Here is a 16,657-nt window from a genome sequence, read left to right on the forward strand (position 1 = left end):
TGCGGTTGTAATGCCTGGAACCCTCGACGGCTTCCCCCCTTCTGACCAAGTGGCTGCCGGGTCAGTTGGAGGCCAGGAAACAGGTCCCGTAGAACTAACAGAAGACATGAAAGTCTTGTCTATTTTGGTTACATCCAGTCAGGGGTTTCAGGCAGCATTGGAAACTAATGACAGCTCAAATGCTCTTAAGGAGCAGGCGACAAAGCCTCCCTTGGACTCAGACCTTGAAAGAGTTGTCAGGGACCAAGGACAGCTGTACCGGGTAACGATCCAGTAGGGTTCAATAGAGGCGTGGCATAGGGACTGACAGTTAGTGGTACCCTATCCATTAAGGACGGAGTTGTTGTGGATTGCTCACAAGATTCTGATGGCTGAACATTTAGGGATCACTAAGACAAAGTCCAAGCTAGCCAGCATTTCTACTGGCCAAGGATGTGGACCGATGTTGATGCCTACTGCTGTTCGTGCGACACCTGACAGAGGGTGGGGAAGGCAGGGTGGTGCCCCAAAGCCCCACTGGTAACTCTGCCAATTATTGAAGAGCCTTTCAGGAGGGTGGCTGTGGATCTGATTGGACAGATGGACACTCCCAACAGCTTCAAGAAATGCTTCCTACTGACGGTAGTAGATTATGCCACCTGGTATCCGGAAGCAGTAAATAACCAAAACAAATAAATAAGGTCTGATATGTATAGAACCAAAGGCTTGAAAAAGGCTCATTTGAGCCAAAACGTTGCCACAGCATGTGGGTTTGAAATAAAACCACATTTTTTCACCTTTAAGCTATGGAGTGCTGCCTGCATTTTTTCCTATGTCTGGAACCAAAGGAAGAAAAAGAACCTCTAAAATATAACTGGAGCACCCATCAGGGCCTTGTGGAACTCGGTATACAGCCGGTTCTTAAAGGGGATGTGTCACGGTAGCAGTGACCCGGTCCGTGGTCCTGGGTGTCCAATAAAAGGGGATGTGAATGGGGAATAAAGTTTATGAAAGTTATTGTTCGTGACACCACCTGTGGTAATCGGCAAATGTGAGATGATAGCCGACGCTGCTTGAAGAGGCCGCTGGGGCTGATGGTGATGCAGCATAGTTGGTACAGCTCCCCACAGGTAGAGCGTTAGTCCCAGGGCACTTAGGTTGTATTATGGTGGCGATGGTAGTTGTAGTGGCTGTAGTGCAGGGTGGATGGCTCAGTAAATAAGTATGAGGACACAGCAAGGTGCAGTTTCCAAAGCTTTACTCACAGTTCTTAGCTGTCCCAGCCGGGGTGCTGTGTCCTCCGAGTAGGTGATCCAGACAGCTCTCAAGCAATTTCGGTGCACTTTCCAGAACCCTCTTTCATATGTCCTTTCCTTGCCGCCTCTCTGCGCTGGCTTCGCATCTCCTGCCCTGCGCCTGCCACACAGTGTCCCAAGCCAGCAGCCGTGGATCTTGTCGTGCGGTGTGCGCTGAATCCTCCTGGATCCTATATGGCTGCCTTTTCAGCGAATGTCTGCAGATGTGACTGTCGCACTTACAGATACCATAGCCTCCGGTTATCTAGCTGAGTCCTTAGTTTCTACACTAGTTTGAGGGCTGGTCCCTCACTGCGACCTGGTCCCTCCACCTGACAATGGTTAGCATGGATACGAGCCCCATGGGTGAACTTCTCACTACTCGTGCCTCTAGGACCCCTTCTGTCCTTCTGGGAGCTTCTTTGTGCTTCTTCCTCTCACTTCTCTGTTCTGTCTGTCAGGAGCTGCAGACCCTCACATCTGCTCAGCTCCACTCCTCTCACAAACTAACTAACTTTCTAGATCTTTCCTGACTCTTGCTTCCTTACCTGAGAGCTGAATATCACACCTCTGGGTGAGGTGTAATACTCTGTGGCGACTAGACCCTCAGGGGCGCCACATAACTTTTATTAAAAAACTCTAAAAAGCTCCAGTCTATATGGACATACAGTCATGGCCAAAAGTATTGACACCCCTGCAATTCTGTCAGATAATACTCAGTTTCTTCCTGAAAATGATTGCAATCACAAATTCTTTGGTATTATTATCTTCATTTAATTTGTCTTAAATGAAAAAACACAAAAAGAATTGTCCTAAAGCCAAATTGGATATAATTCCACACCAAACATAAAAAAGGGGGTGGACAAAAGTATCGGTGCTGTTCGAAAAATCATGTGATGCTTCTCTAATTTGTGTAATTAACAGCACCTGTAACTTACCTGTGGCACCTAACTGGTGTTGGCAATAACTAAATCACAGTTGCAGCCAGTTAACATGGATTAAAGTTGACTCAACCTCTGTCCTGTGTCCTTGTGTCTACCACATTGAGCATGGAGAAAAGAAACAAGACCAAAGAACTGTCTGAGGACTTGAGAAACCAAATTGTGAGGAAGCATGAGCAATCTCAAGGCTACAAGTCCATCTCCAAAGACCTGAATGTTCCTGTGTCTACCGTGCGCAGTGTCATCAAGAAGTTTAAAGCCCATGGCACTGTTGCTAACCTCCCTAGGTGTGGACGGAAAAGAAAAATTGACAAGAGATTTCAACGCAAGATTGTGCGGATGTTGGATAAAGAACCTCGACTAACATCCAAACAAGTTCAAGCTGCCCTGCAGTCCGAGGGTGCAACAGTGTCAACCCGTACTATCCGTCGGCATATGAATGAAAAGGGACTGTATGATAGGAGACCCAGGAAGACCCCACTTCTTACCCCGAGACATAAAAAAAGCCAGGCTGGAGTTTGCCAAAACTTACCTGAAAAAGCCTAAAACGTTTTGGAAGAATGTTCTCTGGCCAGATGAGACAAAAGTAGAGCTTTTTGGGCAAAGGCATCAACATAGAGTTTACAGGAGAAAAAAAGAGGCATTCAAAGAAAAGAACACGGTCCCTACAGTCAAACATGGCGGAGGTTCCCTGATGTTTTGGGGTTTCTTTGTTGCCTCTGGCACTGGACTGCTTGACCGTGTGCAAGGCATTATGAAGTCTGAAGACTACCAACAAATTTTGCAGCATAATGTGGGGCCCAGTGTGAGAAAGCTGGGTCTCCCTCAGAGGTCATGGGTCTTCCAGCAGGACAATGACCCAAAACACAATTCAAAAAGCACTAGAAAATGGTTTGAGAGAAAGCACTGGAGACTTCTAAGGTGGCCAGCAATGAGTCCAGACCTGAATCCCATAGAACACCTGTGGAGAGATCTAAAAATGGCAGTTTGGAGAAGGCACCCTTCAAATATCAGGGACCTGGAGCAGTTTGCCAAAGAAGAATGGTCTAAAATTCCAGCAGAGCATTGTAAGAAACTCATTGATGGTTACTGGAAGCGGTTGGTCGCAGTTATTTTGGCTAAATGTTGTGCAACCAAGTATTAGGCTGAGGGTGCCAATACTTTTGTCTGGCCCATTTTTGGAGTTTTGTGTGAAATGATCATATGTTTTGCTTTTTGCTTCATTCTCTTTTGTGTTTTTTCATTTAAGACAAATTAAATGAAGATAATAATAACAAAGAATTTGTGTTTGCAATCATTTTCAGGAAGAAACTGAGTATTATCTGATAGAATTGCAGGGGTATCAATACTTTTGGCCATGACTGTATCTATGAGAGGATCAGGTCAGGGTCAGGTAACAAAATCACTTATCTTGTCAGATATTTATGAAGAAAGATAGGTCTAGGGGAGAGAGAGCATGATTCTTTGTTTCCCTACCTGCCAGCGGAGATTGGCACCCAATAGGGAAATGCAGTGGCGCCCTCGCTCCATGTTGGCTCGCCCTAACTGACCCTGATAATGATCCCTGAAAAAAGCCACCACCATCACCCGTAAAGTGCTTTAAGTGCGATACAAATATTTCTGAAACCTGCCACTATATTTTCTTTTGGTAATAACTGTGTGACTGCCCGTTGTTTAATACTTGTAGTTCACCATGTGCTCATGTCCTAGGTATGTTATTATATAAATGAATCCCTCTAATAGTCATAAATATTGTTCTACACTGTCCAATAATATATTTGCTGGGATCCAGCCAAATCTATTGAGTACTAGGACACTTAGTAGTAAATCGAGTAAGGTCACATGCAGAGATATTGTCCAAAATGGATACAATAAGAGAATAGTGAACTAAATAACGCACATATCTCCTTCTCTTAAGTGACCCTCTCTTAAGTGGGCTGTCACATTAGGGAACAGATATGTGATATGCTATATGGGATCACATACAACAGTATTATTCATAGAAAAAATTACGTTAGTAGACATAATAAAGCATGCATGAATCTCTCTTCAATGGGCACTCACATACATATAGCAAATATGCAATAGAGTAAGGTTGCAAAATATGGCACATATGGGGTTACAAACCCTTAACAATTGTGATGGTACAATTGGTGCAATCACATGCAGATAGCAAATATGCAAAAAGGCAAGGTTGCAAATATAGCAACCCGGAAGTGGTTGCCATGTCATCCATTTGGGCCAACAAGGTGGCCGCTGCCTTACTGTAGATTTTCTCCCCAGTGGGTTTTTCCCAGGAAATGCTCACCGACCTGTTGACTCAGTTCATGTGGCTGCTTATGGAGTCCCTCTGTAAGCAGATATAAGTACATTAGGTGACCAGCCCATACCGCCCACAGATTAACAGCATTTGCAAACGGTTCAATGGCACCCTGAAGCGGATACTTTACATTTTAGTTAACTCCATGGACAATATTGGCAGGGGTACCTCCCGCACCTGCTACTTGCCTACCGAGAGGTCCAGAAGCCTCAATGGGGTTCTCCCCCCTTGAGCTCCTGTACGGGCAATGTGTGCGGGGGGCCCCTGGCTGTGGTGAAGGAGGCCAGGGAAGGAGACTTAGCCAACCCTGGAGTGTCGATCATTGAGCATGTTGTGCGCTTTTGGGACAAGATGCAGGCTTGGCGCAGTTAGTGCACAATAATATGACAAGAGCCCAGGCCGACCAGAAGCAACGCTATGACCAGCATGCTTGTGAGAGGACCTACAGGTGGGTCAAAATATGTGGCTACTGATATCCGTACCCAAGGACAAGCTTCAGGCGGCCTGGGAAAGCCCATACCTTGTGCACTAGCGGGTCAACGCTGTAACGTACCTGATCACCCTGGACCATGCCCAGGGAAGGTGGAAGGCCTTCCACTTGATGAAGGCACATCATGAGTGGGAGACCAGTTCCCTCCTTGCATGCAACCTGCCAGAAGAGGGAGACCCTCCTGGATATGCCAGCCCAGGCTTGAGCAGGTGGAACCATCAAGGATGTTGTGGTTTGCAACCAGCTCTTGTCGGACCAACGGTCCCAGCTATAAGCAACTCTACACCCCTTCCAGGATTTGTGCAGCAACAAGCCCAGAAGGACCTTGCAGTCATCCATCACATGGACACTGGGTTTCACCCCCAATCCGGTGTTCAGCATATTGGGTCTCCATGGACGTACAGCAGCAGATGTGCAACAAAATGCTGAAACTGGGGGTCATCCAAACATTCAGCAGTGCTTGGAACTTGCCCATAGTCATCAACCCAAAGAAGGACTGGACAACCCATTTCTGCGTGGACTACAGGGGGCTCAATGCAGTCATGGTCATTGATGCCGCAAATCGATTACCTGCTCGATCAGTTGGCTGGGACCAAGTACCTGACCATCATTGATCTGAGCTGGGGATGTTGACAGATTCCCCTGACCTGTGAGGCATGGTAATGCTCTGCCTTTATCACCCCACTGGGACCATACGAGTCCATAGTGATGCCATTCAGCATGAATACCCCTGCCACTTTTCAGCGGATGGTCAACACGCTGCTTAAGGGACTTGAAGGGTATGCATATCTGGATGACATTGCCATCTTCAGTCCCACCTGGGAGGATCACCTAGAGCATCTGGCACCGGTGCTAAGGCAGATCCTTTTGACCATTAAGCTAGAAAGGTGCCAGCTGGTCATGAGTGAGATCCACTACCTGGGACACCAGGTAGGCTCTGATGCCAGAGTTCGGAAAGGTGATTGCCATCGCATCCTGGCCCACCCCCAAGACCAATAAACAGAGAATGCCCTTCCTGGGCACCGCCAGGTACTATAGGAGGTTCGTCCCACACTATAGTAGCCTGGCAGAGCCCCTGATGGGTCTCACCATGAAGAAGCTACCCTCTGCAGTCTATTGAACAAATTACTGTGAGACGGTCTTCTAGGCACTGAAGACTGCCTTTTCCAGCTTACTGGTACTACAAGCATCTATCTTCACATGGCTGTTTGTAGTACAAATGGCAATGACTTTGGCTTCGGTGCTGTGCTCAGCCAGGTCGCCTCTACTGACCAAGACCACCCCGTTTTGTACTTGAGCCGGAATCTCCTGCCTAGGGAGATGGCCTACTCCATTATGGAAATTGCTTTGTTATTTCCTTAAAACCCTCCATGAGAACTCGCACCTGGGGCACATGTCCCACCTGACACTCACACACCCAGCAGTAATGAGGAAGCAATAAGACAAAATATATATTAACATACATTTTACAAGCAGAATTGTACAGGTGCTTATAGATGCCGTACAGACTTTCTTGTGGCATGTGTTGTGAATTTGGATTCTGGGCTCCCCCGGTGGCTACTGGTGGAATTGAACTGGTGTCTTCATCTTCTCTGTTCACCTGTTCCCATCAAGATGTGGGAGTCGCTATATAACCTTGCTGCTCTGTTAGTTTCTTGCCGGTCAACAATGTTATCAGAAGCCTCTCTGTGCTTGTTCCTGCTCCTAGACAACTACTAGATAAGTTGGACTCTTGTCCATGTTTGTTTTTGCATTTTTGTTCCAGTTCACAGCTGTAGTTTCGTTACTGTGTCTGGAAAGCTCTTGTGAACAGGAATTGCCACTCTGGTGTTATGAGTTAATGCCAGAGTTTTAAAGTAATTTCTGGATGGTGTTTTGATTAGGGTTTTTAGCTGACCATGAAAGTGTCCTTTCTGTCTTCTGCTATGTAGTAAGTGGACCTCAAATTTGCTAAACCTATTTTCATACTACGTTTGTTGTTTCATCTTAATTCACCGCCAATACATGTGGGGGGCCTCTGTCTCCTTTTGGGGTATTTCTCTAGAGGTGAGCTAGGACTAATATTTTCCTCTGCTAGCATTATTTAGTCCTCCGGCTGGTGCTGGGCATCTAGAATCAACGTAGGCATGCTACCCGGCCACTGCTAGTTGTGTGTTAGGTTTAGTTCATGGTCAGCTCAGTTCCCATCTTCCAAGAGCTAGTTCCTATATATGCTTATGCTATGATCTCTTGCCATTGAGATCATGACAGTTTGACCGGCCCACTAAAGGGTTAAAATCCTTGGCTGAGAAAGGAGAGAAATAAGTAGTCTGCTGAAATTTTTTTTTTTTTTTTTATTTATTTTTTTTTTTTCTCCCCTTTGAATGGCTCTGTGTCCACCTGTTTGTAATGGATCTTCAGAGGGTAACTGCAGGTTTGAATAATCTCGCCACGAAGGTACAAAATTTGCAAGATTTTGTTTGTCATGCACCTGTATCTGAGCCGAGAATTCCTTTGCCGGAATTTTTCTCGGGGAATAGATCTGGGTTTCAGAATTTTCGAAATAATTGCAAATTATTTTTGTCCCTGAAATCTCGCTCTGCCGGAGACCCTGCACAGCAGGTCAGGATTGTGATTTCCTTGCTCCGGGGCGACCCTCAAGACTGGGCTTTTTCATTGACACCAGGGGATCCTGCGTTGCTCAATGTGGATGCGTTTTTTCTGGCCTTGGGGTTGCTTTATGACGAACCTCATTTGGAGCTTCAGGCAGAAAAAACTTTGATGTCCCTATCTCAGGGGCAAGATGAAGCGGAAATCTACTGCCAAAGATTCCGTAAATGGTCTGTGCTTACTCAGTGGAATGAGTGCGCCCTGGCGGCGACTTTCAGAGAGGGTCTCTCTGATGCCATTAAGGATGTTATGGTGGGGTTCCCTGTGCCTGCGGGTCTGAATGAGTCCATGACAATGGCTATTCAGATCGATAGGCGTTTGCGGGAGCGCAAACCAGTGCACCATCTGGCGGTGTCCACTGAGAAGTCGCCAGAGAGTATGCAGTGTGATAGAATTCTGTCCCGAAGCGAGCGGCAGAATTTTAGACGGAAAAATGGGTTGTGTTTCTATTGTGGTGATTCTACTCATGTTATATCAGCATGCTCTAAGCGCACTAAAAAACTTGGTACATCTGTTTCCATTTGCACCTTACCGTCTAAGTTTATTCTATCTGTGACCCTGATTTGCTCTTTGTCATCTATTACCACGGACGCCTATGTCGACTCTGGCGCCGCTTTGAGTCTTATGGATTGGTCCTTTGCCAAACGCTGTGGGTATGATTTAGAGCCTTTGGAGACTCCTATTCCTCTGAAGGGGATTGACTCCACCCCATTGGCTAATAATAAACCACAATACTGGACACAAGTAACTATGCGTATTAATCCGGGTCACCAGGAGATTATTCGCTTTCTGGTGCTGTATAATCTACATGATGATTTGGTGCTAGGATTGCCTTGGCTGCAATCTCACAACCCAGTCCTCGACTGGAGAGCTATGTCTGTGTTGAGCTGGGGATGTAAGGAGGCTCATGGGGATGTACCTGTGGTTTCCATTTCATCATCTATTCCCTCTGAAATTCCTGAGTTCCTGTCTGACTATCGTGACGTCTTTGAAGAATCCAAGCTTGGTTCGTTACCTCCGCACCGAGAGTGCGATTGTGCCATAGATTTAATCCCGGGTAGTAAATACCCAAAGGGTCGTTTATTTAATCTGTCTGTGCCTGAACATGCTGCTATGCGTGAATATATAAAGGAGTCCTTGGAAAAGGGACATATTCGTCCATCGTCATCTCCCTTAGGAGCCGGTTTTTTCTTTGTGTCAAAAAAAGACGGCTCTTTGAGACCATGTATTGATTATCGGCTTTTGAATAAAATCACTGTTAAATATCAATACCCATTGCCGTTGCTGACTGATTTGTTTGCTCGCATAAAGGGGGCCAAGTGGTTCTCTAAGATTGACCTTCGTGGGGCGTATAATTTGGTGCGAATCAGGCAGGGGGATGAGTGGAAAACCGCATTTAATACGCCCGAGGGCCACTTTGAGTATTTAGTGATGCCTTTTGGTCTTTCTAATGCTCCGTCAGTTTTCCAGTCCTTTATGCATGATATTTTTCGCGATTATTTGGATAAATTTATGATTGTGTATCTGGATGATATTCTGATTTTTTCGGATGACTGGGACTCTCATGTCCAGCAAGTCAGGAGGGTTTTTCAGGTTTTGCGGTCTAATTCTTTGTGTGTGAAGGGTTCTAAGTGTGTTTTTGGGGTACAGAGGATTTCCTTTTTGGGATATATTTTTTCCCCCTCTTCCATTGAAATGGATCCTGTCAAGGTTCAAGCTATTTGTGATTGGACGCAGCCCTCTTCTCTTAAGAGTCTTCAGAAATTTTTGGGCTTTGCTAACTTTTATCGTCGATTTATTGCTGGTTTTTCGGATATTGCTAAGCCATTGACCGATTTGACTAAGAAGGGTGCTGATGTTGCTGATTGGTCCCCTGATGCTGTGGAGGCCTTTCGGGAGCTTAAGCGCCGTTTTTCCTCTGCCCCTGTGTTGCGTCAGCCTGATGTTGCTCTACCTTTTCAGGTTGAGGTCGACGCTTCTGAGATCGGAGCTGGGGCAGTGTTGTCGCAGAAAAGTTCTGACTGCTCCGTGATGAGGCCTTGTGCCTTCTTTTCCCGTAAATTTTCGCCCGCTGAGCGGAATTATGATGTTGGGAATCGGGAGCTTTTGGCCATGAAGTGGGCTTTTGAGGAGTGGCGCCATTGGCTTGAGGGGGCCAGACATCAGGTGGTGGTATTGACTGACCACAAAAATTTGATTTATCTTGAGACCGCCAGGCGCCTGAATCCTAGACAGGCGCGCTGGTCATTATTTTTCTCTCGGTTTAATTTTGTGGTGTCATACCTACCGGGTTCTAAGAATGTTAAGGCGGATGCCCTTTCTAGGAGTTTTGAGCCTGACTCACCTGGTAACTCTGAGCCCACAGGTATCCTTAAGGATGGAGTGGTATTGTCAGCCGTTTCTCCAGACCTGCGGCGGGCCTTGCAGGAGTTTCAGGCGGATAGACCTGATCGTTGCCCACCTGATAAACTGTTTGTTCCTGATGATTGGACCAGTAGAGTCATCTCTGAGGTTCATTCTTCTGCGTTGGCAGGTCATCCTGGCATTTTTGGTACCAGGGATTTGGTGGCACGGTCCTTCTGGTGGCCTTCCCTGTCACGAGATGTGCGAGGCTTTGTGCAGTCTTGTGACGTTTGTGCTCGGGCCAAGCCTTGTTGTTCTCGGGCTAGTGGATTGTTGTTGCCCTTGCCTATTCCTAAGAGGCCTTGGACGCACATCTCGATGGATTTTATTTCAGATCTGCCTGTTTCTCAGAAGATGTCTGTCATCTGGGTGGTGTGTGACCGTTTCTCTAAGATGGTCCATTTGGTTCCTCTGCCCAAGTTGCCTTCTTCTTCCGAGTTGGTTCCTCTGTTTTTTCAAAATGTTGTTCGTTTGCATGGTATTCCTGAGAATATCGTTTCTGACAGAGGGACCCAATTCGTGTCTAGATTTTGGCGGGCATTCTGTGCTAGGATGGGCATAGATTTATCTTTTTCGTCCGCTTTCCATCCTCAGACGAATGGCCAGACCGAGCGGATTAATCAGACCCTGGAGACATATCTGAGGTGTTTTGTGTCTGCTGACCAGGATGATTGGGTTGCTTTTTTGCCATTGGCGGAGTTCGCTCTCAATAATCGGGCCAGCTCTGCCACTTTGGTGTCCCCGTTTTTCTGTAATTCGGGGTTTCATCCTCGATTTTCCTCTGGTCAGGTGGAATCTTCGGATTGTCCTGGAGTGGATGCTGTGGTGGAGAGATTGCATCAGATCTGGGGGCAGGTGGTGGACAATTTGAGGTTGTCCCAGGAGAAGACTCAGCTTTTTGCCAACCGCCACCGTCGTGTTGGTCCTCGGCTTTGTGTTGGGGATTTGGTGTGGTTGTCTTCTCGTTTTGTCCCTATGAGGGTCTCTTCTCCTAAGTTTAAGCCTCGGTTCATTGGCCCGTATAAGATATTGGAGATTCTTAACCCTGTTTCCTTCCGTTTGGACCTCCCTGCATCCTTTTCTATTCATAACGTTTTTCATCGGTCATTATTGCGCAGGTATGAGGTACCGGTTGTGCCTTCCGTTGAGCCTCCTGCTCCGGTGTTGGTTGAGGGTGAGTTGGAGTACGTTGTGGAGAAAATCTTAGACTCTCGTGTTTCCAGACGGAGACTCCAGTATCTGGTCAAGTGGAAGGGATACGGCCAGGAGGATAATTCTTGGGTGAATGCATCTGATGTTCATGCCTCTGATCTGGTTCGTGCCTTTCATAGGGCCCATCCTGATCGCCCTGGTGGTTCTGGTGAGGGTTCGGTGCCCCCTCCTTGAGGGGGGGGTACTGTTGTGAATTTGGATTCTGGGCTCCCCCGGTGGCTACTGGTGGAATTGAACTGGTGTCTTCATCTTCTCTGTTCACCTGTTCCCATCAAGATGTGGGAGTCGCTATATAACCTTGCTGCTCTGTTAGTTTCTTGCCGGTCAACAATGTTATCAGAAGCCTCTCTGTGCTTGTTCCTGCTCCTAGACAACTACTAGATAAGTTGGACTCTTGTCCATGTTTGTTTTTGCATTTTTGTTCCAGTTCACAGCTGTAGTTTCGTTACTGTGTCTGGAAAGCTCTTGTGAACAGGAATTGCCACTCTGGTGTTATGAGTTAATGCCAGAGTTTTAAAGTAATTTCTGGATGGTGTTTTGATTAGGGTTTTTAGCTGACCATGAAAGTGTCCTTTCTGTCTTCTGCTATGTAGTAAGTGGACCTCAAATTTGCTAAACCTATTTTCATACTACGTTTGTTGTTTCATCTTAATTCACCGCCAATACATGTGGGGGGCCTCTGTCTCCTTTTGGGGTATTTCTCTAGAGGTGAGCTAGGACTAATATTTTCCTCTGCTAGCATTATTTAGTCCTCCGGCTGGTGCTGGGCATCTAGAATCAACGTAGGCATGCTACCCGGCCACTGCTAGTTGTGTGTTAGGTTTAGTTCATGGTCAGCTCAGTTCCCATCTTCCAAGAGCTAGTTCCTATATATGCTTATGCTATGATCTCTTGCCATTGAGATCATGACAGGCATGTTCATGTATATGTTGATATGTTATAGAGTCTTAAGCCCCCGTCACACTAAGCGAGGTCGCTAGCAAGATCGCTACTGAGTCACAAGTTTTGTGACGCAACAGCGACCTCAGTAGCGATCTCGCTATGTTTGACACGTAGCAGCGACCAGGCCCCTGCTGTGAGATCGCTGGTCGTGTCGGAATGGCCTGGACCTTTTTTTGATCGTTGAGGTCCCGCTGACATCGCTGAATTGGTGTGTGTGACATGGATTCAGCGATGTCTTCACTGGTAACCAGGGTAAACATCGGGTTACTAAGCGCAGGGCCGCGCTTAGTAACCCGATGTTTACCCTGGTTACCATCGTAAATGTAAAAAACCCCAAACACTACATACTCACATTCCGGTGTCCGTCAGGTCCCTTGCCGTCTGCTTCCCGCACTGACTGAGCGCCGGCCGTAAAGTGAAAGCACAGCACAGCGGTGACATCACCGCTCTGCTGTTAGGGCCGGCACTCACAGTCAGTGCAGGAAGCGGACGCCGGGGGACGCGAAGGTGAGTATGTACTGTTTGTTTTTTTACATTTTACACTGGTAACCAGGGTAAACATCGGGTTACTAAGCGCGGCCCTGCGCTTAGCAACCCGATGTTTACCCTGGTTACCCGGGGACCTCGGCATCGTTGGTCGCTGGAGAGCTGTCTGTGTGACAGCTCTCCAGCGACCACACAGCGACACTGCAGCGATCGGCATCGTTGTCTGTATCGCTGCAGCGTCTCTAAGTGTGACGGGGCCTTAACTTTGCCCATATTTAATAGCTATTATCTAGATGTGAGAACATGAAAATAAAAAAAGACCAACTTTCACACACGTTTCCAGGATACATTCCTTCCATAGGAGTACAACACCAGATGCGCTTATACCCCACATTGGTGTGTTGCTTCTATCTGGTCATTATAGTCTATTGTTTTCTATGAAGAAGATTGCACAATTTACTTGCACAATTATAATATTTCAATGTTGCTGACCAGAATTGTTTAATATTATATTATTGGTCATTTTCTTAGACATTTGAAGCCAAAATCCAGCACATGGAGACACGACCTGGAAAAAAGGGAACTGGATCGAACTCAGATTTGGAGTATTTTATACGCTGTGAAGTTCATCGATCAGACCTCAACACATTAATGAGCTCCATTAGAAGAGTATCAGAAGATGTAAGGACCACTAAAGAAGTGAAAGGTATGCGTTGACCAAACCTGGGCATAGCATAATATGGAGCATCTTAAGAAACGCAGACCCAAACCTGGGCTTCATGCTCAAGGTGCATCATTCTGTTACCCCTAGACCTATGTGGGGTAATGTTACACAATGTAGCTACCTCACCACGCCATGTGGTAGGGAAACTCACCCATGCGTGGAAAAACTGAGGGCACATTACAAATGACAATAGAGAAACTGAGAAAAATTCAGCACCAAACATTGGAGGATATTTCTCCGGGAATCCCTCTGGTGCTGAATTTTTAGATTTCATTTTGTAAAGTACAGATATACCTGAGGAGAACATGGAAAAAATTATGATTTTCATCTTCTCCGCTTCTGTGATACGATTCTTTCATCTGAGAGAATCGGATCACAGTAAGATGACACGGCTCAATCTTTGACAGAGTTAGAGCTGAGTGTCATAAGCATAATCGGCCCAATTTGCCTGCATGAGAGAATATACAGCAGTGTGAGCGTACCCTAATAAATATTGCAAAAATGCTTTTCAGCTTAGAAAAATAGGCTTAACGTCCACAATTGTAAACCCAAACTTGAAGCTGTCCAGTTGTCGGAAAACTACAACCTTCAGCACAAACTGTCATGGGAGGTTGAGAGGATGGGAGGTTATGGCCATCGGTGTAGGGATTAGGGGAACGCCTGCATGCAGTCCTGACATCTTGGTTGCCAACCACCTAGAAAATCCCGGACAGTCTGTAAAAATAGGAAATAATTTCCTGTGTCTGTAACTAAAATGTGATGTGCCTGTGATGATGCTGACGCTGGAGTAGGTTGTACAGATTATTATGGCTGTAATTATCATTTTACAGTTAAGAGTGAATTCAGAAAAAGTCTTTACATCAGAATTATATGGGCTGTATATATCAATCAATTAAAATCTTAATGATTTATTATGGTTTTCCAATCTGTCCATAAAAATGTTGGCTTTCTGTAAGTTTTCAAGAAAACATAAAGCAACAAATTGGTAACTCCACCTGACATACAGTACATGCGTAAAAAAAAAAAAAAATTATGAGTAGTGCTAGTGCAGGAGGGCATTATAACCCATCGTTAATTTATCTCTTTTCATGAGTTACTAAATAGAGGTCTTTCTTTTGGCATATACAGTTCACTGGTTTCCAACTAAAATTGCAGACCTGGACAAATGTCACCACTTGGAAACTAAGTTCGATCCAGATCTAGACTTGGAACATCCGGTAAGTTAGATACCGTATCTGTTTTTGTTAACTTGTCAATCTACAGAAAAATCCTGTCAAAATACATGAAAAAGGTGATAGCAAATGGTCAGGTACCCATAATAATATCACCGAGTAGCCACCATATATTTTTTCGCCACCAAAGCTTTCTACCTTTCTAAATATATCATTGATTTTTTACATTAAAGTGGATTTATCACCAGACTTAAGAACACAAGTTGCCTAATTTCCTAAACAAATCTCTTGGACATGATGAGTCATTGATGTACATTCTTTGAAGATCTATTTCAGAATGACTATATAATCCTGATATTAAAATGAGCATTTTATGAGCAATGAAAGAACTCAGGAGACAGGAGCATTCTTACTCTAACTACACAGCTTGATTGACAACGGCAGGTGCTGAGCAGCGTGAGATCTCAGCAGCAGGAGGGACCCTGAGGCTTGGTGGGTGGAGATTGAGTATAAACTCTTAAATAGGATTTTGATGAATTTACATATGTTTCAGCTCCATGTTCAACCCTCCATCTGAATGCCGAAAAAACTTCCTGACAGATTCTTTCCATGGAAGGAGACAAAGAAGGTTCTGCAGGAATTAGGATAATGTGTCTGGCTAAAAGACACTGTCAGGAATTATGGATATTGGTATACAAATTTTCAGACTTTTGCCTCATGGCTCTGTTAGGGGTTCCATCTGAATACTGTTTTTTGGGGATTCAAAAGGAAACCTTGATGGAGTCACGAGCCTGGCGCTGCAATGTAATACGAACCCATTTGTCTAAAGCTATTCTCAGATGAATTTTCAAAGTAAGTACACCAGCCTTGTCAACCCCCAGAGATCTATCTAAGATGTCTGCAGTTTGTATTGTGAAATCTGGTGACGCTTTAGGGAAGAAATATAGATGCCTTCATTATTTGACAGTCTGCAGCATTTTTTGTATGATTTGTCTTAGAAATCAGTCATGTAGAAATCCTTCCGAGATCACAGAGGTTAATCCTATGCAGATTAGTTTCTCCTTTGGGTGGCAGACATTTTAAATCACGCCATCTTAACCAGGGGGATTGGGCTTGGCTGCCTTTTGTCCTGTTTCACAGGAAGACACGGATAAACTCCCGAGACACCGAGAGAGGCCTTACAAATTAGATATAATTCTCAGATTTAACTGTAATATAAAATAATACAGGAGCAAAAAAAATAATAAGATTGATGGAGGAATGGCTGGGAAATTTCACAACTTTTTGCTAATTTTCTTCATTTTATGTTAATGTTAAGTGTCCTATCTAAATAATTTCCTTTGTGGTGGCAGCTTACCCAGTCCTTAGCTGGAGTTCACATTCCAAATGGAAGAAATTTTAATACTGTGCATTGAGCAGCCATTGAAGCATGAGGTTGACCATGTAATATAACCCTGAATCGAGTTTTCCAGCATTTTAGCAACTTTTTACAATGACTCTGAGCTTTGGCTAGAGAAAGGCATTAACCGTTCTGACTTCCAGATGAACTGAAATATTCCTATGTCCTCATGGGGCAAGACATTTATTAATAAGAATTTAATGTTACCTGATTTTTCTTCAAACCATTTAAAGAACTTACTGAGTCAGTAGAGAGGTTGGGTCTACTACAAAAGTTTTTCCTTTGAACTTTTAGTACCATTAATTGTTGGTTCCTTGTCTCCCTTATTCAGGGTTTCTCTGACCAAGAGTATCGTAAAAGGAGGAAGATGATTGCTGACATTGCCTTCTCCTACAGGCAGTAAGATACTAAATGGACAAATTTGATTTACAATCACATACAAAACACATATGGCAGTGTGCAGTTAGGCCCAGAAATATTTGGACAGTGACCAAATCTTTGCGATTTCAGCTCTGCAGGCCACTATTTTGGATTTAACATGAAACAACTAACATACAATTGAAGTTTAGACTTGCAGGTTTAAATAAAGGGGTTAAATAAAAATATCCTGTGAAACGTTTAGGAATTGCAACCATTTTTCTACAA

General features: G+C 45.0%; 1 protein-coding gene across 1 annotated transcript in view; it reads left to right on the plus strand.

The window, feature by feature from the left end:
* The window catches only part of TH (tyrosine hydroxylase), a 79,569-nt gene that overhangs the window by 17,541 nt on the left and 45,371 nt on the right, over positions 1 to 16,657 (plus strand). Inside the window, exons 3-5 of the mRNA XM_077292688.1 lie at positions 13,249 to 13,423; positions 14,570 to 14,658; positions 16,344 to 16,411. Of these exons, the coding sequence (XP_077148803.1) occupies positions 13,249 to 13,423; positions 14,570 to 14,658; positions 16,344 to 16,411 (332 nt within the window). The remainder of the gene's footprint in view (positions 1 to 13,248; positions 13,424 to 14,569; positions 14,659 to 16,343; positions 16,412 to 16,657) is intronic.

The sequence above is a fragment of the Ranitomeya variabilis genome, chromosome 2 (genome assembly GCF_051348905.1).
Source record: "Ranitomeya variabilis isolate aRanVar5 chromosome 2, aRanVar5.hap1, whole genome shotgun sequence".
Classification (NCBI taxonomy): domain Eukaryota; kingdom Metazoa; phylum Chordata; class Amphibia; order Anura; family Dendrobatidae; genus Ranitomeya; species Ranitomeya variabilis.